Source organism: Manis javanica, chromosome 6 (assembly GCF_040802235.1).
Source record: "Manis javanica isolate MJ-LG chromosome 6, MJ_LKY, whole genome shotgun sequence".
Lineage (NCBI taxonomy): Eukaryota > Metazoa > Chordata > Mammalia > Pholidota > Manidae > Manis > Manis javanica.
The window spans coordinates 16484297-16509123 of record NC_133161.1 but is presented as its reverse complement, the minus strand read 5'-3'; the positions used below and the strand labels follow the sequence as shown (position 1 = coordinate 16509123).

The 24827-nt window shown below is 36.2% G+C and overlaps 1 protein-coding gene across 1 annotated transcript in view; it reads right to left on the bottom strand.

The window, feature by feature from the left end:
• Positions 1-24827, bottom strand: part of MTPN (myotrophin) — a 55223-nt gene that overhangs the window by 5302 nt on the left and 25094 nt on the right. Inside the window, exons 2-3 of the mRNA XM_017679337.3 lie at positions 19184-19297; positions 18245-18328 (exon numbers count right to left, since the gene is read on the bottom strand). Of these exons, the coding sequence (XP_017534826.1) occupies positions 18245-18328; positions 19184-19297 (198 nt within the window). The remainder of the gene's footprint in view (positions 1-18244; positions 18329-19183; positions 19298-24827) is intronic.

Here is a 24827-nt window from a genome sequence, read left to right as displayed (position 1 = left end):
TATCACCTTTTATTCTAAGTAAGCCAATCTAATATGAACTCATCACAGAACTGAGAATATACAAAAAAACAAAACTCAGTTCTGTAAGGCAGAAACAACTCCAGCTAACATTCCGGTGTTTTTGTCTACTCTTGTTCTAAATAGGTGTATGTATGTATTTCTTTAAAAAAGAAGAAAGAGAACTGACTATGTATCAGACAACAGAAACTTTAAAATAAAATACAAAGGGGCATTTCATAGTAACAAAAGGTTCTATATTCAAATTACAAAAATGAAATTAAGAAAATTCCATTTATAATAGCATCAAGACAGTAAAACAGGAATAAATTTAACAAAGCCAAAACAGTTTTAAAAAAGATGAACGAGTTTTGTCAATGTGAATAAGAATATTTAAAGAAAGTGATTTTTTGGTAGATACTATTATTAGAGAATTTAAGTATATTCGGCCATATCCCTTCCTTTAAGAAACCATTTGAATAATTTATTCTTAGCTCTGATTATTTCTATAGCTCTAAATAATGTACTCATGCTATCTGAGTAATTAACTTTTAGATTCTGTTCCCATCTGCCAGTCCCCATACATCCCTAGGACTTTGGAAGTTTTACCTTTTGACCACCTTCACCCATTTCACCCACATTCCCACTCCTGCCTTGAGCAATAACCAGTATGTTCATTGTATTTATGAGGTAGGTTTTATTTTTCCAGATTCCATATATAAATAGCATCATTGAGAATTTTGTCTTTCTCTGACTGATTCATTAGCATTATGCCTTCAAGGTGCAGCCATGTTGAAGCAAATGGCAGGATTTCCTTCTTATGGCTGAGTAATATTCCTGTGTGTGTATGTACACACAGTTTTCTTTATTTATCCACTGATGGACATTGAGTTGTTTCCATGTCTTGGCTACTGTAAATAATGCCGCAGTGAACATGGGGATGTTTGTTTCCTCTGGATAAATACCCAGAAATGGAACTGATCAACTGTTAATTCTAGTTTAAATTTTTTGAGGAACTTCCATATTGTTTTCTATAGTAACTGTACTAATTTACATTCCCAACAGTGCACAAGGGTTCCCTTTCCTCCATATCCTCGCCAACTCATTTCTTGCCTTTTTGATGAAGCCATTCTAACAGAGAGGTGATATGTCAATGCGTTTGTTTTTTTTTTAACATCTTTTTGTTTTTTACATTACAGTCACTGTCCATCAGCATATAGTAACATGCTATAGAATCACTATTTGTCTTCTCTGTGTTACACTGCCTTTCCCGTGTCCTCACCCCCCCACTATATCATACATGCTAATTGTAATGCCCCTTTTTTTCCCTTATCCCTCCCTTCCCACCCATCATCCTAAGTCCCTTTCTCTTTGGTAACTGTTACTCCATTCTTGGGTTCTGTGAGTCTGCTGGTGTTTTGTTCCTTCAGTTTTTTTTTTTTTTTGTTCTTATACTCCACAGATGAATGAAATCATTTGATACTTGTCTTTCTCTGCCTGGTTTATTTCACTGAGCATAATACCCTCTAGCTCTATCCATGTTGTTGCAAATGGTAGGATTTGTTTTCTTCTTATGGCTGAATAATATTCCATTGTGTATATGGACCACATCTTCTTTATGCATTCATCTACTGATGGACACTAAGGTTGTTTCCATTTCTTGGCTATTGTAAATAGTGCTGCGATAAACATCAGGGTGCATATGTCTTTTTCAAACTGGACTCCTGCATTTTTAGGGTAAATTCCTAGTAGTGGAATTCCTGGGTCAAATAGTTTTTTAGGAACCTCCATACTGCTTTCCACATGGTTGAACTAGTTTACATTCCCACCAGCAGTGTAGGAGGGTTCCCCTTTCTCCACATCCTCGCCAACATTTATTGTTGTTTGTCTTTTGGATGGTGGACGTCCTAACTAGTGTGAGGTGATATCTCATTGTGGTTTTAATTTGCATTTCTCTGGCGATAGGGATGTGGGGCTCTATTCATGTGCCTGCTGGCCATCTGAATTTTTTCCTTGGAGAAGTGTTTGTTCAGCTCCTCTGCCCATTTTTTAATTGGCTTATTTGCATTTTGTTTGTTGAGGTGCGTGAGCTCTTTATATAATTTGGATGTCAACCCATAATTGGGTATGTCATTTATGAATATATTCTCCCATACTGTAGGATATCTTTTTGTTCTACTGATGGTGTCATTTGCTGTACAGAAGCTTTTTAGTTTGATATAGTCTCACTTGTTCATTTTTGCTTTTGTTTCCCTTGCCCATGGAGATATGTTCATGAAGAAGTTGTTCATGTTTATGTCCAAGAGATTTTTGCCTATGTTTTTTTCTAAGAGTTTTATGACTTCATGACTTACATTCAGGTCTTTGATCCATTTCGAGTTCACTTTTGTGTATGGGGTTAGACAATAATACAGTTTCATTCTCATACATGTAGCCGTCCAGTTTTGCCAACACCAGCTGTTGAAGAGGCTGTCATTTCCCCATTGTATGTCCATGGCTCCTTTATCATATATTAATTGACCACATATGCTTGGGTTTCTATCTGGGCTGTCTGGTCTGTTCCATTTATCTATGGCATGTTCTTGTGCCAGTACCAAATTGTCTTGTTTACTGTGGCTTTGTAGTAGAGCTTGAAGTCAGGGAGCATAATTCTCCCAGCTTTATTCTTCCTTCTCAGGATTGCTTTGGCTATTTGGGGTCTTTCGTGGTTCCATATGTATTTTAGAACTATTTATTCTAGTTCATTGAAGAATGCTGTTGGTATTTTGATAGGGATTGCACTGACCTGTAGATTGCTTTAGGCTGGATGGCCACTTTGGCAATATTAATTCTTCCTATCCATGAGCATGGGATGTGTTTCCATTTATTGGTATCTTCTTCAATTTCTCTCATGAGTGTCTTGTAGTTTTCAGAGTATAGGTCTTTCACTTCCTCGGTTAGGTTTATTCCTAGGTATTTTATTTTTTTTGATGCAACTGTGAATGGAATTGTTTTCCTGATTTCTCTGCTAGTTCATCATTAGTATATAGGAATGCAAAAGATTTCTGTGTATTGATTTTGCATCCTGCAACGTTGCTGAACTCAGTTATTCTAGTAGTTTTGGGGTGGATTCCTCAGGGTTTTTTATGTACAATATCATGTCATCTGCAAACAGTGACAGTTTAATATCTTCCTTACCTTTTCTTCCTATGTGTTGTCTGACTGCCATGGCTAGGACCTCCAGTACTGTCAAATTAAAGTGGGGAGAGTGGGCATCCTTGTCTTGTTCCCGATCTGAAAGGAAAAGCTTTCAGCTTCTCACTGTTAAGTGTAACGTTGGCTGTGGATTTGTCTTCAGTGTGGTTTTGATGTGCATTTTCGTGATAATTGGTGATGCTGAGCACCATTTCCTGTACCAGTTGGTCATCTGCATGTTATCTTTGGCAAAAATGCCTATTCAGATTTTTTCTCCATTTTTTAATCAGTTTTTTTCTACTAAATTGTGTGAGTCTATACATTTTGGATATTAACTCCTATTACATATATGATTTGCAAATATTTCTGCCTTTCTGTATGCTACATTTTCACTTTGTTGAATGTCCTTTGCTGTACAGAATCTTTTTATTTGAATTTGTCCCACTTATTTTTGTTTTGCCTTTGCTTTTGTTATCAAACCAAAAAAATCCCTGCCAAGACTGATGCTGAGGAGCTTAACCCATGTTTTCTTGTAGGAATTTTATGGCTTCAGGTATTACTTTCAAATTTTTAATTCATTTTGAGGTGATTTTTGTGTGTGGTGTAAAGAGGTCCAGTTTCGCTCTCTTGCCTGTGGCTGTCCAGTTTTCCCAGTACCATTTACTGAAGAGACTATCCTTTCCCCACTGTATATTATTGGCTCCTGTGTTGTAAATTAATCATACGATGTACAGATTTACTTCCGGGCTCTCTTCTGTGCCACTGATCTGTGTCTTTTTATGCCAGTACCATTACTGATTTGATTACTATATGTTTGTAATATGTTTTGAAACAGGAAGTTTCATGCCTCCAGCTTTGTTCTTCCATTCTCAAGAAGTAATTTCTGCCAGCTATTTGTGGTCTTTTGTGGTTCCATAAAATTTTGGGTTGTTTGTTCTATTTCAGTCAAAAATGCCATTGGAATTTCTGACAGGGATTTCATTCAATCTGTAGATTGCTTTGGGTAGTATGGACATTTTAACAATATTAATTCTTTCGATCCATGAGCAAGGAATATCTTTCCATTGCTGTTGTCTCCAACATCTTTCATCAGCATCATGTAAGTTTTCAGTGTATAGGTCTTTCACCTCCTTAGTTAAATTTATTCCTAGGTATTTTATTCTTTTTGATGCAAGTGTAAGTAGAACTGTTAATTTCTCTGATAGTTTGTTATTAGCATATAGAAACCCAACTGATTTCTGTATATTGATTTTGTACCCTGTAATTTAATTTGTTGGACTAGTTCTAATAGTTTCATGGTGGAGTCTTTAGTGTTTTCTATACATATGATCATGTCATCTACAAATAGGTAATTTTACTTTTCCCCAATGTGGATGCCTTTTCTTTTTTTTTTCCTACCCTAACTGCTCTGCCTAGGACTTCTAGTACTATATTGAATAAAAGTAGCAAGTCTGTCTTGTTCCTGATCTTAGAGAAAAGCAAAGGTTTTCACTGTTGAGTATGATGTTAGCTGTGGGCTTGTCATATCTGGCCTTTATTATGTTGAGGTATTTGTTCCCTCTATACCCAGTTTGTTGAGTCTTTATAATCACGAATGGATGTTGAATTTGGTGAAATACTTTTTCTCCATCTATGGAGATGATCATAATTTTTATCCTTCATTTTGTTAATGTGGTGTATCATGCTGATTGTTTGCAGATGTTGAATCCTTGCATCTCATGACCATGGTGTATGATCCTTTTAATGTACCACTGAATTTAGTGTACTGTTTTGTTGGGGATCTTTGCACCGGTTTACCAGGGATATTGGCCAGTAATTTTTGTAGAGTATCCTTGTCTGGTTTTGGTATCAGTGTAATGCTAGCCTTCTAAAATGAGTTTGGAAGCATTTCCTCCTCTTCTGTCTTTGTAAGAATTTGAGGATTGGTATTAATTTTTTTTTTAACTGGTAGAATTCACCAGTGAAGCCATCTGGTTCTGAATATTAATTGATTCTTACAGTTAAAAAACACAAAGCAGTGCTTAAGTAAATTACAGTAAACACTACTCACTGTGGAACCTAGCAGCTAACTGTGACTAGTTTCCTTTGTTCAATATCACAGAATGCAACCCTCCCAAATGACAGAATCAGGAGATCAACACCCACAGCAGCAGCCTGAGGCTTCCCCCGTTCTGTACATTTACAATAACAACTTTTGACCTTACTTATTAATGCTAGGCTAAACAAAGACAGCCTGAAACACCACAGATGAAATTAAGTTGTTTCTCTCTCATAAAACAGTGCTAGTGTATCAAGGTTGGTAGGATGGCTCTGTCTTATAATGTCATTTAAGGATCAAGATACCTCCTGCCATATAACTGTTCTCATCTGTCTGGCTGAAGCTGGTTCACGTCCACATATGCTTCTAGTCTGATGCACAGTGGGAAAACATACCTAGCAAGTGGCTTCATATTTTAGGTGATCATCTGGAAATGGCACACATCATTTATGCATAGCCCATGAACCCAAACTGAGACATACAGCCATATCCACTGCAAGGGAAGCTGAGAATAGCTAGGCGGCCATGTGCCCAAATAAAACTTGGGCTCTTTTCAAAAGGAAGAGTAGAAATGGACAGAGAAGACAATTTGCAGCTTAACCTATACTGTCTTGCAAATACTTTGGAAGAAGTCACTAACATCCTCTAAAGCCAAGTTCAATCAGTATTTATGGTATCTGCAGAGTGATGGCAGTCTTATTTCTAACTCATTACAGCCCTAACTCTAATAGTATTACCATCCTCAAGTCCTCCTGTCTGTCTAGCATGCCTCTTTTTGAACATGTACAAACTCCCTCCATTTCCCACTCCTCCCCCTTTACTTTCTCTGGCATTCCTCACTGTTTGCTCAATACGCCTTCGCTCATCATCTTCTCCATGGTGTGGTTTAACTTTGAGCCATCATCCTCTTCTGAGTATCTACCCTGAACTTGAATTCCATGAATATATGTGCTGCCTCTGAGACTCATCTACTTCAAGTCCCACAAATACCTCAAACTCAGCCTTTCCTAAATGAATGAGTAATCTTTCCTAGAAAAGCATTTTCAGTATTCTCTATCATGGTAAAGACCACCATCTTCAGGGATCGTGGGGATGCTATGCAGTTTTTCTGGTTTACTTCCCAAATGATCAGTCACCAAGTCTCTAGTCATACTATTCTTAACATTTCTCACCTGTTCCTGCTACTGCTGCTTTCTCAGTTCATGATTTTCACATAAAGATCCTAATGCACTACTTTCCTATCTTTTTCCATTTCTTACACCACTCCAATTTAGACTCCATACATCTGTCTGGGTGATCTTTGTAAAATGTAAATCTGATCATACCTACCTAAAACCTTTCCTGGTTTCCTCACAGAAAAGAATGAAGATAAGTAACATGATACAAAAGGCATAATCTGCTACCTATGTACCTCTAGTCACTTTCCTGCTAGATCCCTCCTCGTGTATGTTGTAGCGGCACTGAGCGGTCTTTTTTTCTTTCAACCTTACCCTAATGCATCAGTCTCTTTCTAGTCCCTGTAACTTTTCTCATACTATTCCTCCTTGGAATGGTAATATCCAACTCTTATATTCTTGGACACTAAGTTTCTAAGATTCTAAGTGTCAACTGCTTTATGAAGTTACCTTTGTGGCACCTGAGGTTGTAATGACATCCTTATTTATAGCATACTATCCTCTTACTACCTGGAACACAGCTGACCTCTTCTTTGTTCAGGAGCCTACTGTGTTACATATAAACTCTTGTCACAGCAATCGCAACACTCCAATGTGCTTGTTGTTTTACATCAGTCTCCCTCTACTAGACTAAATATGTTGATGTTAGGAAACAAGCTTATTAGTCTTTCAATTTCCAAGACCTTGCACAGGGTCATTAACAGGCAATCAATAAATGCTTATTATTTAATTATAGGGACTAGACATACATAAGGATTGGATAAAACAAAAATTATTCATTAAACACAAATTACTATAGTAGATTGACAAAGTATTGACTGCCATTGTTAATAGGTTGCTCATTAGTATACTATATAAAATATTTAACTTTTTTCAAGTCATTTCAGTGATAAAGACCCTTAGGTTCTGACACCTGATTAGAATAGGACTGGGCCCATCTGCTTATATTTATTTAGCATGATTCAAGTGCTAAGGTTTTCTGGAGGAAGTAAAGGCTGCCATGGCCAATTTAAGTGGCCCAAGTAGATAGGCCATTTGTCATTCTAGGGTGTAAAAGCTTTTAAGGCATTACAAGTAATTTCTTGAAATTCAAGTTACAGTTTTAATCAAGTATTATTTCATAGTAGGTTGTAGAATATGGGGAATGTTAAAAAAAAGTCACATTATCCTGTCTCTGTCTTTGAATAGTTTACAATATAGCTAAAGATACACAGGCATGAATCAACAGGAATGTATCTGTATCTGCTTGTCACTTTGATGTATTTCTTAATTCAGATGCCCCATTCTGCTCTGTATCACCAGTTCTTCTAGGCCAACAAAACTGGATTAGTAACATTTTAAGAATGATACTCTTAAATGTGTATTGAGGTTGTCCGGTATTATCTTGACAAGTCTTTTGTGGTGATGATGCTGATAGCTGTATGGTTCAACTGTTCATATACCAAGCAGCTTTGCTTTAATGAACATTTATAAATGCATTAATAAAATTAGCACTTGGATATATGTGTATGTATACACACACACACATAATGACTTGGACATTTCTATGTATGTTGATGGATGCTGTTTTACAACTTGAGAATAGCACCTTACCTAGTCAATTCACTTCTGGAAGGAAAGCCAGCTGTGTTCAAATATAAAATGAAGGCCTGTATTTCCTTTATCTGGTATTAAATGTCTCACAAGGACTCTTAAAATGTAAAGGAACACATTTCTCCTCTCCCTTTAGCCACTGAATTACCTCTCATTCCATTGTTACATTCTCTGTGAAGACCTTCGGGAACTTCCTGGGTAGCTGGCTCCCTCTTCTCCTGTGTGCTCCCAGCACCTGATCATACTCTGAGGCCGAGTAGCTTGGCTTATGCAGTGTCCAGTGCAACCCCCTTCTTGTTTTCCTGTGCTACAGAGGTTGAAAAGAAAGCGAATCCACAGACTCCATGCTGCAGATGGCCATCTGACACAAACCTGGCTTCTCCCTGGGAGGGCTTTCCTTTTCCAGTAAGGCCCCAAGAGAAGAAGAGTCCTTAAGTGCTTTTCCCTTCTTCCTGCCCAGAACACAAGACACCGTGCTTGGAGGTTCAGCAGTCGTCATGTGACTCTTCAGGATTAGGGAAGACTGGCGAAAGGGAGTGTAGGCTACTGCCACAGCACACCCTGTCGCTAGGCCTTGGCTTGCTCACCTTCCTTCAGACATCTTGTTATGAGCCACTTTCCTGTTTAAACCACTGAAGCAGGAGTTCCCGATACAGCTGAATTTCATCTCTTATAGCACTTACCGTAGTCTGTAATTATCTGTTAACAGACCCATCTTCCCCAAATTAGGCTGAGCTTCACAAGGGCAGCGGCCTTGTTATACTCACCTCTGTACCTTTAACACCCAGGACAAATGCCTGGCATATGGAGGAAGTTCAACAAATACTTGTGGGAAAAAACTCAAATCTGGGTCACAGTGCACACACTTAGCAACATGTATCTTAGAGACCACATATATCCAAATTAAAAGGAAAAACTACCTTTCTTCCATCTTGCATATGTTACATACAGTGTTATCACTGTTTTAGAAAGAATACTTCAAATACTTATTTTGAATCAATTCACATGCATTTTAGAAGTCTTGAGAAACTGCTTCTAAAGAATTCCATTATCTCATGATTTGAGGAATTTGCTTAAAATTCCATGGCAGTATGATAAAATGTTTAGAACCTGAGAAATCTGTTTGAATATACACTTAAATATTACCAGAGAATTACTAAAACGTTCAATTTTGGAGTCTAAACAATAACATTAAAAAATTATTCAAATACCTGTCATACATATATTGTGTAATTTACTGGTACAGGATTTCTCAGCACATTTAATACTTAATTATATTGGTATGAGGGATACAGTAAAGATAATTCCTGGATATCCCAAAGCATTTAATACAATGCTCAACACAGTTAATGTTATAATCCTTACATTTTGGTAGTGCTTTTGAGTTTTTAACATACTCATAGTATAGATAAATCATCTCATTTTATCCTCACAGCAGCCCTGTGACACAGATACTGTTATCTTTATTTTATAGATTCTTAAACTCAGAGAGATTAAGAAAATTGCCCATAGTCAGCAAGTTATAGAAACTAGAGCCTTCTGATGCCAAATCTTGTGCTCTATGCTATCTTTAGTTAAATATCATCTACGGCTTTCACCTAAAAACATTAGGAGACTTTAGAATTTATTACCTTTAGGTATTCTTGGTATTTTTGGTGCCTCTTTTAGGAAAATGAAGAACCCTGTACAGTTGTACATACAATGTGTCATCTGTTGAGCACTTTCAAGCTAAAGAACATTTTCAAAGACATCCAATTCACAAGTTAACAGATATTTAAAGAGTTTCTGTTAGGTGCCAGATACAGTTTTGATAAAATTTTACTTGGTCAAAGCCATACTCATTTGTTTACATGTTCTTTAGTGTTGCTTTGGGGCTAGAATATCAGAGTTGAGCAGTTTTAAGAGACCCTATGCCCTTCAAGGCCTATAAATTTATTATCTGATCCCTTACAGAAATTTTTTTGCCAGTTCCTCTTGTGAGGCACTGAAGATGATGACAGACTGGTTCTTTGCATTTTCACAATCTAGCGGGACAAAGGAAAGGATCATCTCTGCAAATATAATAAAAACAGGGACAGACCATTATCTTTTGTGATCCTTAGAAAAATCCTGAGATGTGAATATTATTAATCCCATGGTGTTTAGATGTCAAGTGATTTGCTGGATATTAAGTTACAGGACTAGGCCTTAAATCTCGCTTTTCTAACCTCAATACCAGGCTCCTCCGACGGCACTCCTGTGCCTCTGAACAGTGTCCTCACCATGCACTGGGTAATGACAGATCAAAGATGGCATTTGCTGAGAACTTCTTTCCTGGTGGGCTAAGTGTTGCTGCTGTCTTTCAATCTCTTTCACTTAAAAAAACTTTCTTGTAACTTCAATGAACTCTTAAAAAGGTGTAACTACTCTGCTTCACGTAACGAAAACTAACAAATGAAGACCCACACACATATATAGAATGTGTCTCATTGTTTGTATTTATTTTTATTTTATTTCTTATTTGGACATAGTGACTATAGTTCATATTTAGTTGCATGTGTATTAGCCTTGGATTTGTTCTAATGTTACCCCTGTGAAAATACGATTTTTAGTATTTCCACTGTAGTTGCATCTAGTAAGAACATAAGTTCATCTCAAGGTTTCAGAGAAAAATTCACCACAGAAATATGGGGTTGCAGTAGAGTAGAAATAAGTCTTCAAACTGCTTCTCTCTAAGGACATTCAGATATTAAGCTATTATACTACTTATGAAGTGACACCTAAGTTTTACATGAGAAAGCTTATGTACATTTGAAACAGTTATTTTCATAAAACTTAACTTTTCAGGGAACCCTCATTCTTGGAGCAAGTCTTCCTTTTTCTGAGAAATACATCAAAGTTCCCTACATTAATCCTAACTGGTCTTGGTATTTACTGATAATTTATGACAAGGTTAGTATTATAGCAAATGACTTGCACACATTACCTCATCTAACTACTTGGCACTGCTGACAGGAAGTGTAACGTAGTGGTTACAGGCACACGCTCTGGAGCCAGTGACTGGGTTCAAATTGCAAATCCCCTTCTTACCAGCTATATGAATCCTAGACAGGTGTCCTAACCGCTCTGTCCCTCAGTTTTCCCAGTGGTAAAATGTGGGATAAAAATCATACCTACTTCACAGAATTACTGTGATCAAATGAGTTAATATATGCAAAGCACTTAAACAGTACTTGTACATAAGAAATGTCATTTAATTGTGAGCTACTTTATTCTCTCATCAACTCTGTGTGATAAGCACAGCAGCCTCCCTTCTCTGCAGGGAATATGTTCCAAGACCCTCAGTGGAGGCCTGAAACCGTGGGTAGTACCGAACACTATTTATACTATGTTTTTCCTATACACACATATCTATGAAAAAGTGTAATTTATAAATTAGGCACAGTAATAGACTAACAATAACCAATAATAAAACAGAATGATTATAACAGTATACTGGAATGAAATGTGTGAATGTAGTCTCTTCCTCTTACTGTATTGTACTTACCTCTTTCTTGTGATGGTGTGAGATGATAAAATGTGATAGGATGAAGTTAGGCAAATGGTGCAGCACTGTGACGTAGCATTTAGGTTATTACTGAACTTCTGACTATATATCAGGGGGGTCATCTGCTACCTGACCGCAGTGGACCAAGGGTAACTAAAACCAAAAAAGCAAAACTGCAGATAAAGGGAGACTACTGCACTGGCCCTGTGCTGCAGAAGAGAAAGTTTAGGCTTAGATATTAAGAACCTTGCTCAAAGCCACAAAGCCATTAAGTAGAACTGAGAAGTAGACTTGGAGCTGGATGGTACCACAGCACATGGGGGCACATCACTAATAAAAACTCTAAAATAATGATGTACTCCAGACTAAAAGATCTAAGTGGGTAAAAACAATGAGCTGACAATGAGCATACTTGTGTAGTAGACCTGTGAACCACACCAAAACAGTTGGTTTCTTCACTTATTTAAGTGGTAACTTTGTAGCTGTATCAAATTCTGGCATGCCTTTTCTGATGCAGGTTCTCCTTAAAGCAATTCAGAAAAGTATGCTGAGTTCTCAGGGTTACCTTTCCTAAAAAGTTTTGAAACCAAACTTGCTTATGTTAAATGCAACAGAACTTTAGGGGTTCCAAACAACCATAAAATGTGTCCTTACTTGAGAATATGAAAAGCTACTGAGATCTTACTGGGGGTGAGGTAGTAATTCAAATAAAAAATGTTGGCTCTACCTGCAATCAAGCTTTAAACAGTACTTGTTTATGCTGAAAGGGTTGACTTTCCAACTCTTGTATATCTTACATTTGATTCTCAAGTCAAGCAGCAAAATTGGCACCACAGACACTTTGAGGATTAGAGAGGGGTATTTAGGTTTTATCATTAACTGGCTACCTGATTTTTTTTTCCAAAGTAGAACATGTAAATACATCAGATAACATGATTTTCTAAATTTTCTACTCTCTACAGCAACTCAATATAAGACATTACACATTTTGACTTCCTTTTTATAAAAGCCTCAGCCATTTATAAAACCAGGAACACTTCACATACAGAATGAAACAGCTATTAGTCATTAAAATTAGTACCACCCAATAATCAGTGGCTACATATATGTATTTTTTTGTGGTAAGGTTACAGCAGACTTTGTAAGGAGATACGTTCTTTGGCTTTTTTAAAATTCTTTCTCTGCTTCACACTTTAAGAAGTTTCTTTTGGACTTTTTCCTCTCAGATACAGCTTAGTATGCTAAACATCACTAATGACAAATGACAGCTTATAATAATATGACTATGCTGTCAGCAGTTTATTTTGTAGCCTAAGAATAAAACAGTAATTATAATGTTTTAAAACTTTCATTAAATTTTCAATTCATAAGATTTTTATTTGTTTAAAAGAATTCTTGTTCTTATAGAAGTTGTGTGATCAGTTTTTAATAGCAGTATTGTATATTCCTATATAGGAACAGAATATGAAAACACACTCGAGTGACACTGCTAATGTGTCTAAATTCTAAATTACAGCTAACTTAACATCTTTATAAAAGTGATGATAGATGATAGGGGAAATATTTAAACATTTATTTCTTTCTCCATAATACCCTATAGTGGATAACTTAGAAATTGTTTTACTTAGGATTAGGGAACGAGGATACGTCTTACAATCTTTGTTATCAATTATAAAATCATAAGGAATTACAAAAATTGTAAGAAATTTTAATAAGTATTAATAGTATAGAAATTTTGGTATATTAAATAACATTAATATTGTAGGAAATGTCTAACATGATAGTGTATTAAAACTACAGACAAACTATTATTTCTCAGTGAATTAACTATGGAAACTAGATTCAGATATCATATATGTAGCTGTGGAAAATAAAGTTTAGACTTATGACATAAGTCCACTGGCTAATAGTTTTATAGTTCAAGAGTACCAGTTCATAATTAACTCTATTCTAAATGTGTTCATGCAATACTGCTATCATTCAGGTATGTGAGATTTGGAAGACCAGTTCAAGAATGAACAATGAAAATTGCGGATCACTGTCCTAATACACTCTTGTTTGGCTACATTAACTGACAATAAAACTTTTCAACAAATAAGCACTAGAATAGTCTAATAAAAGCAAACAGAATGATAAACACTCAACTTGTGTCACTTAGAAAGGGTCATTTTACCCCTTGGACTTTTTGAAAATGATGTGCACTATAAATTCCAGAGTCTTCGTGAGTTAGAACAGGAGCTGGCGAACTGTGGCCCAGATGCTCGTCTTTGCAGACAGTGTCATGGGGCTGCAGCCAGGCCCATGCATTTCCGCATTGCCTCTGGCAGCTTTAGAGCCACAGGGTCAAAGTTATGATGGTGACATGTGCTACGAGGTCATACCTGACTCTTTAAGAAAAAGTCTGCCAACCTCTGGACTGGATTTTTTTTATACTACCTTTTAAATATCCCTTTTATTCTAGAAATTGCCTGGTTAAGATTTTTTAGGGCAAATAAAGAAAAGGGAATCTTATTTAACTGAGATCATTTCAATTCAAAATGACATGTGCTTACACAGCCTGTTTTGCTTTGATAAAAGCAAGCTGAAGTCTTTTAGGCTTGGCCTTTTTATTGATGCTGTGCTGCTCAGCTGCTACTTCTCTGGCACTGACTTCTGTCTCAGACTCTTATTTGGGCTTCTTACTCTCCTGCTGCTAAGCTTCCCAGGATGCTTCTCGAGCCTGCATTTCTATCTTCTTTCCCTTGCTCTTCTGACCAGTTTTATTAATGTTTTTATGTGCTCTGGATTGGATTTGGTGAAAGTAACAGAAGCTTTGGTCACCTCCCCTTCCATCTTGTAAGTTATTATTTAACAATTCTGTAGTTTTCACCTATTCTTTTTTAAAGAGAGTGTTTGTTTTGTGTTTTAGTTTTATTTAGACCTATTCACATACTAATTTTTTGCTTACCATCCTTCTTGCATCGTAGTCTTTCCCTTTGGGCTTAATCTGTTTCTTATCCGAATCTTCACTTGTTTATAGCTCAGGGGTGCTGACCACTTCTGGGTTTGGAGCAGCCCTGGATCAGCTGCTACCTTTTGCAACAATATTCGTGCTCAGGTCAGGGAATGTTTTATTCTTCAGCCCTAACTCGCCTGCTTTCTGTGATGCAAGGATTCATTATAATTTTATGTCTAATGAACTACTTCTTATGGTCCAAAGCAACTATTGATTCATTCATTTTAAAAAACATTTTTCTGTCTGGGGGACAAAAAGCGGATACCATGGCATGTGCTCACACCTCAGTCTTGATGCGGAAGTCCCACATGTGTTATCTCCACATATTTTTTTTCATTACTAGTTCAATTAAAACTCAGGCCAAATTAAGTTTTGCCTACAGAAATACGTATGGTTCCATTTCTCATAACCATCCCTGACTAATTCTGAAAGGCAATCTTAAATAGCAGAAAGAATATGGGCTTTGGAGTCATAATTTTGGAACAAATCTTGATTGCATTATATACTGTTTGACTTTAGATAGATACTTAACCTCTCTGAGACATGGTTTTCTTATTCATAAAATGGAGACTGGTTATACCTATGTATTTGGGTTGATAGAAATTAAAGGAGATGACAAAGTGTTTAGTACATATTCTACAGATGTTAGTTTCCTCTTTTGCTAAATGGATAATCAAGAATTAAATGTTTAAAATTCCCACTTGTGTCATAAACTTCATCCTCCATTGTAGTAAAAACAAAACAAAACAAAACAAAACAAAACAAACTTGTCTGGTAAGTGATACAGCATGTCACACAGTCTGATTTCAAATACTCCAGCAATTTTTCTTTTCTTTGTGATTTTTTTTCTATTAGTTGTGATCATACTGTTTTAAAATTTCTGTTTATTATTTTGGCTTCTATCCTAAGCTAATGATATACCAGCTGGATAATATATTAAAAATGTCAATCAATCTGGTAAATTTCTCAAACTAAGTACCTTTAAAACAAATTCATAATAATCCATAAGGATTCTAACTTTTGATAAAGGCAGAATAAACCATATTTCACAATATACACACTGTAATGTAAAGAATGTGCACTGGAATAGCCTTATTTTAGTAACAAAGGCTTTTTGAAAGAGCAGTTTCCAAAAAATATTTAGCTAACAAAACTACAGGGTATCCATTAAAGAAGCTTATGCAACAAAAAACTCAAGCAATTAATTTTGTAAAAGCTGAACTAAATTTTACTGTGCTGCTTTCATAAAGGTTAAAAAAAACCTTTTCATTTAAAATAACAGCTCTCAATTGATTTGCCATCACTACAGCCATCTCTGTTACTTACCAATAAAAATCAAGGCTCAGATACAAATAAAAATTACATTACAGGCACAATTAAAAGAAAAAATAAGTCAGTTAAAAGCCAGACAATTCAACTTAAAACCAGCATTTTAGCAATGAAGCACATGTTATAGAGACTCCTCTAGGGTAACACAGAGCCTAATGTACATGTAAATCCAGCTAGAAGATTGATTCTTTGACAATGGAATCTTAAAACCAGAAGGTCTCAATGACCTTGGACCATGACTATAAGGAACACAGAACAATGGTTGGGGTGCTCTCTAGCATAAGGATAATTTTTTGTTTTGTCTGTCCTATGAGGAAAGAGGCCTCTCAGAAAGAAATACAGTTCTGCTCTAGCATCTAGGATCAGGCAAAAACAGAGAGCATGCTTAGGGGCATCTCATTTAGTAAATTACCAGAGCCCTAAGCTTAAAAAGGATGCCATGAAGTTATTATTAAGTTATTATTTTCAGAGAACAAAATGCTTGGCTGGGTAGAAAAGGTCATGGAAAGGAAGAAAGAAAGGGATGGAAGGAATCATTCATTTCTCTTTGTTTCGGACTTAATGCCAATTGTATCTCAACTAAAAAATAAATTCGTACTATTGTATTAATTTAAGGTGCACACTACAATGACTTGATGAATGTATATACTGAAAAATAATTACCACAATAAGATTAGTTAACATCAGTCACCTCAGAGTTACAATTTCTTTTCTTGTGATGAGAACCTTAAAGATTTAGTCTCTTAGCAACTTTCAAATACAAACAGTATTGTTAACTATTTATTTTACTATATACTTATCAGACTGGTGAGGCCAAGGGAATGAAGTCAACAATGAGGAAGAAAACAGACAGACAGGCAAAAAGAAATCAGATCCTAGTCTGTTGGCTTAAGCCCAGGGACAAGCTGTGCCTCAACTGTAGAGTTACAATCAACAAGATCTCTTTACTATTTAAGCCTATTTGAGCTGGGTTTAGTACTTGCAATACTAATAAAATACTGGAATTATATAAATCTTTCACAAACTGTAAATCAACACTTGCAGCCTGCAACAATCCATTTTTAATATGGTAGGCAAAAATATTCCCCCAGGGATAAAATTACCTAGTGGTTTTTCCAAGAAGTACTTTTTAATCTCTTCATGAGTGTGGAGGAAGAATGGACAGTAAGGAGAAAGAGTGATTGGAAACTGTGAGCACATTCTACCACTGAATCTGGATCCAGTGCAGTGGCAAAGAATAGTATTTCCATTTAGTTTGGCTTTTGGAGAACTTCATCATTTATATCAGAATTGTGGACAGTATCTCAAAATTATTATTAATATATACCACTTCCTACCCCCAGCCTCCCCAAACTCACAGAACAGGCACACATTTAAAGAATTTCAGTAACTGTGTTTAACATGAAACTTTGTATATTTAACACAAAGCTTTGGCTTAAAAAAACTGTTTTAGAGTCTCAATTAACTACTTTTGGAACAGCATCTTTTAAAAGCTCTCAGTTAAGAGAGAAATGGGCTACCCTCCTCCCCAATAATCTCCAACTTCTTACGGAGGCTGACTCTGGGAAGCATAAAATCCTCTTCAGTTTTAGTTATAATAAAACCAATTATTTATTGAGCACCTGTGTGTTAAACATTTTTCTACAAAGCCTTATATACATTTAATTTTTATTTCTTTCTTGCTTATTCTAGCAGAGTTTATTTAAAAATCTCAAGCAAAATGTTACAAACAACACTTTCCAGAGTATGGCCATGAAGTGAAAACCTTGGGATTAATATCGGTGTCTTACTTTATGAAGATTTCTTGTCCTTCAACATTTGCAGGTTCCATTTAATACAGCTAGAATGGTTACAACTGACTGCTTAATTGCTGAGGCTGGATTCTGAACTCCATCTAAGAGCTTTTAATGGCAAAGACAAAACACTGAAAAACTCCAATTTACCAGTGTCTTAAATACATCAAGACACTAGATGATTTGGAAAGACCCTACAGCAAACTACCTCTACTAATCTTGCTCAGTATGTACTACAGAAAATGAAGCTTACAAATTTCAAACCAGGGGCAGCTACTCAAAGTGTGGTCCATGAACCTGGTACCGGTCTACAGACTGTCCCTAGTCCAGGACACTTTACATCACTTAGTACAATGCTTAGTTCAGCAAACTTGTTTTTCTAGAGCAAGATATTTTTGATGAAGGAGACTGCTGATTTATATTATATCCTAGCCTAAGCTCCCTATCCTTCAAAAACTGGTAACAGTTTGTGGACCAGCTATTTTAAGTAACATTGTTCTAGACCTCAATTTTGGATATTGCCTCTAGTTTTCTGTTCTTGATGCCACACAAAATTAATAACCAAATACTTAAACAGTCACATAGTAATAGAAAAATAAAAATTGCTTTTGCAATAGACCTCACCTTTGACAGAAGCAATTTCACACAGGAAACATGACCTTCATAGACAGCAGACAGAAGAGGGGTAATATGGTGTTTATCTGGAGCCTATGAAAATAATAAATAGACATAAACTACTCTATCTGTTTTTCATTTCTACCTTCTTTCTAGATATAACCAGGGAACTCTTACGAATATTTCAAACTCTGTGTTTACCTCTTTGCCTTGCTATGCAAAATCACTTCACGGGTACAAGTTTCCAGCCTCTTAGCTGCCAGAGGTCCAAGCCATAAGCAGTTTCTCCTTGGGCATCAGCATAGTGAAGTAGAGGGAGTAGGGCTTTGATCCCAGCTCAAAGCATTTACTGTGTAACTAGTTATTTAACCTCTCTGAGCTTCAACTCCCCACTACTGCAGAAATGTCAGTGAGGTTCAGGAAGATGGGGTAGAACATTGTCAATTAAAGTGAAATACGGTTACAACTGGGCCAGGTGACATGGTGTCCCCTGAAACATACAGTTTACCTCACTTGTGTTCATGGTTAAACATTTTTCCAAAGCTCTGAAATGCAGGACCTTTAAAAGGCAAAAGCCAAGAGATGACTGCTCTTGTTGGACCTCTTGCTTACTGACCTTTTTCCCAAAAATCTTGCTTAGATTTATTATGTGACTGCAGAGTCCTATCCTCTATTACATGATAGCCATTTCCTACCTCCAGACAGAACTCTCACGTTGCTTTAGAAAAAAGGAAACATCCTAACTCACAGTTTTATCAGTTTGCTTTGCTTATTAAAAAAAAAAAATCCCAACTACATATTTCTAAATTACAGGAAATCTGGTATAACTTCAGACTGTATTATTTAAAAATTAGACTTCCACAAGTAATTATTTTACAATCTACAGGAAACAATTACCCAAAGCATACAACAGGAATTTCTACTAGAGTAACAACGTTCTTTACATACGTTAATATCTGCTCCTTTCAGCAGCAGAAATTCCAGGATTTCAAGCTGCCCACAATCTGCTGCATAATGAAGAGGCTTCCTTCCACCTTCTAGTGTTCGGTTAACATCTTCTCCCTAGAAGCCAAATGAAAACAATATTTGTATGGATGGTAGATTGAAGAAGAGAAATGAGATACCTGATATTTTTACTTTCTTAAAACCCTAAGAGTTTCATGACACAATTATAATTCTTGCCAAGTAACCAAGAACTTGAAATTAAATTCTCAGTGATAGCACAGTTTGATAGTAATATAAATCATGATTAGTCAAGCTGGAAATGATGCGCAATAATGGTAAATGTAATAAGATATATTCCTGTGCTCTATTTCTAAGGAGTTCAATCAGCATAATGTCAAAATGTGGCTACATGCTGGAAAACCTAGAAGAAATGGACAACTTCCTAGAAAAAATACAACCTTCCAACACTGACCAAGGAAGACACACAAAATCTAAACAACCCAAGTACCAGCAAAGAAATTGAAGCGGTCATCAAAAAACTACCCAGAAACAAAACCCCTGGGCCAGATGGATTTACCTAGGAATTTTATCAGACATACAAAGAAGACATAATACCCATACTCCTTAAAGTTTTCCAAAAAATAGAAGAGGAGGGAATACTCCCAAACTCATTCTATGAAGCCAACATCATCCTAATACCAAAACCAGGCAAAGACCCCACCAAAAAAGAAAATTACAGACCAATATCCCTAAGAGATACAAAAATACTCAACAAAATATTAGCAAACCGAATTCAAAAATACATTAAAAGGATCATACACCACGACCAAGTGGGATTCATCCCAGGGATGCAAGGATGGTACAGCATTCGAAAATCCATCAACATCATCCACCAGATAAACAAAAAGAAGGACAAAAACCACATGATCATGTCCATAGATGCTGAAAAAGCATTCGACAAAATTCAACATCCATTCATAATAAAAACTCTCAACAAAATGGGCATAGAGGGCAAGTACCTCAACATAATAAAGGCCATATATGATAAACCAACAGCCAACATAATACTGAACAGCGAGAAGCTGAAAGCTTTTCCTCTGAGATCGGGAACTAGACAGGGATGCCCACTCTCCCCACTGTTATTCAACATAGTACTGGAGGTCCTAGCCATGGCAAGTAGTCAAAACAAAGAAATACAAGGAATCCAGATTGGTAAAGAAGAAGTTAAACTGTCACTATTTGCAGATGACATGATATTGTACATAAACAACCCTAAAGACTCCACTTCAAAACTACTAGAACTGATATACTGGAATACAGCAAAGTTAAAGGATACAAAATTAACACACTGAAATCTGTGGCTTTCCTATACACTAACAATGAACTAATAGAGAAATCAGGAAAACAATTCCATTCACAATTGCATAAAAAGGAATAAAATACCTAGGATTAAACCTAACCAAGGAAGTGAAAGACCTATACCCTGAAAACTATAAGACACTCTTAAGAGAAATTAAAGAGGACACTAACAAATGGAAACTCATCCCATGTTCTAATGTCGTCAAAATGGCCATCCTGCCCAAAGCAATATACAGATTTGATGCAATCTCTATCAAATTACCAAAGGCATTCTTCAATGAACTGGAACAAATAGTTCAAAAATTCATATGAAAACACCAAAGACCTTGAATAGCCAAAGCAATCCTGAGAAGAAAGAATAAAGTGGGGGGTGGGGGATCTCACTCCTCAACTTCAAGCTCTACTACAAAGCCACAGTAATCAAGACAATTTGGTACTGGCACAAGAACAGAACCACAGACCACTGGAACTAGAGACTCCAAACATTAACCCAAACATATATGGCGAATTAATATACGATAAAGGAGCCATGGACATACGATGGAGAAATGACAGTCTCTTCAACAGATGGTGCTGGCAAAACTGGACAGCTACATGTAAGAGAATGAAACTGGATCACTGTCTAACCCCATACACAAAAGTAAATTTGAAATGGATCAAAGACCTGATTGTAAGTCATGAAACCATAAAACTCTTAGAAAAAACATAGGCAAAAATCTCTTGGACATAAACATGAGCGACTTCTTCATGAACATGTCTCCCCGGGCAAGGGAAACAAAAGCAAAAATGAACAAATGGGACTATATCAAGCTGAAAAGCTTCTGTACAGCAAAGAACACCATCAATAGAACAAAAAGGTACCCTACAGTATGGGAAAATATATTCATAAATGACAGATCCGATAAAGGGTTGACAACCAAAATATATAAAGAGCTCACGCACCTCAACAAACAAAAAGCAAATAATCCAATTAAAAAATGGGCAGAGGAGCTGAACAGATGGTTCTCCAAAGAAGAAATTCAGATGGCCAACAGACACATGTAAAGATGTTCCACGTCGCTTGTCATCAGAGAAATGCAAATTAAAACCACAATGAGGTATCACCTCACACCAGTAAGGATGGCCACCATCCAAAAGACAAACAGCAACAAATGTTGACAAGGTTGTGGAGAAAGGGGAACCCTCCTACACTGCTGGTGGAAATGTAAATTAGTTCAACCATTGTGGACAGCAGTATGGAGGTTCCTCAAAAAGCTCAAAATAGAAATCCATTTGACCCAGGAATTCCACTTCTAGGAATTTACCCTAAGAATGCAGCAGCCCAGTTTGAAAAAGACAGATGCACCCCTATGTTTATCACAGCATTATTTACAATAGCCAAGAAATGGAAGCAATCTAAGTGTCCATCAGTAGATGAATGGATAAAGAAGATGTGGTACATATACACAATGAAATATTATTCAGCCATAAGAAGAAAACAAATCCTACCATTTGCAACAACATGGATGGAGCTAGAGGATATGCTCAGTGAAATAAGCCAGGTGGAGAAAGACAAGTACCAAATGATTTCACTTGTATGTAGAGTATAAGAACAAAGAAAAAAACTGAAGGAACGAAACAGCAGCAGAATCACAGAACCCAAGAATGGACTAACAGTTACCAAAGGGAAAGGGACTGGGAGGATGGGTGGGGAGGGATAAGGGTGGGGAAAAAGAAAGGGGGCATTACAATTAGCATGTATAATGGGGGTCGGGGGGCATGGGGAGGGCTGTGCAACACAGAGAAGACAAGTAGTGATTTTACAGCATCTTACTATGCTGATGGACAGTGACTGTGTGTCGGGGGACTTGGTGAAGGGGGAAGCCTAGTAAACATAATGTTGTTCATGTAACTGTAGATTAATGATAACAAAATAAAAACAAAGAAACAAACAGATAAATAAATAAATGTGGATACATAAGGCTGAGATCAAATACTTTTATGTAGATCATATGACATGTATTTTAATTCTTTATCACTACTTTGATGGAGGCAGGCATCATTATTTAGCCATTAAGAATTCATTTCATTCAATTCATTCAAAATTTACTGAAGTTCTATTACATGGCAGGCACTGCACACAGAGGGAGAATGGTGAGCAAACTCAGACATGGCCTCTCATTGCATGAAGTTTACCATCTAGTGTGGAGAGGCAGATATATTAATCAGATAATCACATGATTAAACATAATTTCAAAATATAACTGCTATGAATCAAGGGAACTCAATGCTATACAAATACTTATCAGAAGAAGATGCCTTAATCTTGGTGAGGGATGGGAGACAGGTAGTACCAGAAAATGAGTTAGTTTTCATGGATAATTAACGGTGATTCTACCAATAACAAATACAATTGCCCTCTCTACTGACCAGCTACTTACAGGTTTGGCATTGTGCAACATACATTATTTCTAATCTTTAAACCATCCTAAGAGAAGAAAATCTCTAGTATATGAAAAGTCTGAAGCTAAAAGAGGTTAACTAACTTTTTAATGTGGCTTAGTAACAGAGGAGAGATCTACACCCATTCTCTTTCTATATACCACATCACCTCCAATTCAGTAGTCACCCCTTCTTTCTTAAAGTTCACAGTCTAGAGAATAGCAATTTTTTTTTGCAGCTTCTAGGTTATTAGCTTGGGTCAACTAATCAAGCCATATCCTGAAGCGAGATATTCAGAGCCCTATCATTTTACAGCCATGAAAAGCTGTTTTTTCAAACATACTATATATATAGATGGCCATAAAAGGAAAAGGTGTATAACATGCTTAAGATCACTGGAAACTGGGTTAGAGCTCCACCTGTACTATTTGAATGTAGAAAGTAACCAGTCTAAGGTCTCACAACTTAGTTTTCTTATTTGTAAAAAGGGAATAGACATACCTATACTTTGCAGGGTTTTAGTATAGCATTAAGATAATCCATGTAAAGTATCTAATATTTTATTCTGTGTCAGGTACTATGTTTAATAAAGATGGTTATTTCTGTGGACTCCTCATGTTGGTTTATACTGTTTCTAAAAGACCACCCAAAACTGGGGTAAGGCAGGTTTCTGCATAATGGTTGAAATATGAAGATATCATACAATGAAATATACTTTGTATTCAGAAACAAAACTAAATAGTAAGGACAAGTTGGTGTGCCACCTTAGCCTTTATTCACAACTGCAAATATGTGAGGCTTTGAGGTGAAGATAGAGACTGCTTAATTTCCAGATAAAACTATTTTTCCTTTCATTATTAGTATTTCCTTTCCATTTTTAATATTAACTAGTAAGATAAACTGTAAAGGTCTTTTCAGCACAACAAAGCAAAGAATTACCTGTAATAATTGATGAGATGGCTCTGTCAAAAAGACATTTTCCCAGATCAGAACTGACAGTCTCCATGCCTACCTATTACAACTATGAAAGGAGTTGTTGTGAGTTTAAACCTTCTCCTTTATTTCTGCAGTCACTGCCTTTCACAATTCTTATTTTAGCAGACAAAAAAATGACAGTACTAGAGAAAGGCTTTGTGTGACTGACAGGAAAGAACGCATCCTCTTCTGCAGTCTTAGCACAAGCTGTACCTGCAGAGAGATTTATGGTACTAAATGCCTGTACTGGAAAAGTACAAACACCTCAAATTAATGATATTCATACTTCCATGTTAAGAAACTAGGGGAAAAAGGTATATGGAAATCTCTGTACCTTCTGCTCAATTATGCTGTGAACCTAAAAATGCTCTGAAAAAAAAAAAGTCTATTTATATTTAAAAAAAACAAATTAAATCCAAAATACACAAGAGGCCAAAAATAAAAATCACAGCAGAAACCAATGAAATGGAAAACAAAAATAATAATCAAAAGCTGATTCCTTGAAATCAATACAATTGATAAATCTCTAGCCCAATTTCAGAATGATCAGGAAAAAAAAAGTGAAAACATTAAGTGCTAATATCAGACTTTTCAGATTACCTTCCCACAAAGAAACTCCAGGCCCCAGATGGCTACTTTGGTAAATTTTACCAAATATTTAAGAAAGAAGAAAAGAAAAGGATTCTATCCACTTTTCCAGAAAATAGAAAGCATTTCAATTCATTCTACTGATCTGAAAACAAGACAAAGATGTTACACAAAGAACACCAGAGGCTAATATCCCTCATGAGCACAAATTCTAAACAAAATTTTAGCAAACTGACTCCAATGTGTAATATACCATGACCAAGTGGGGTTTACCCCAAGAGTATAAAGTCACTTAGATATTTGA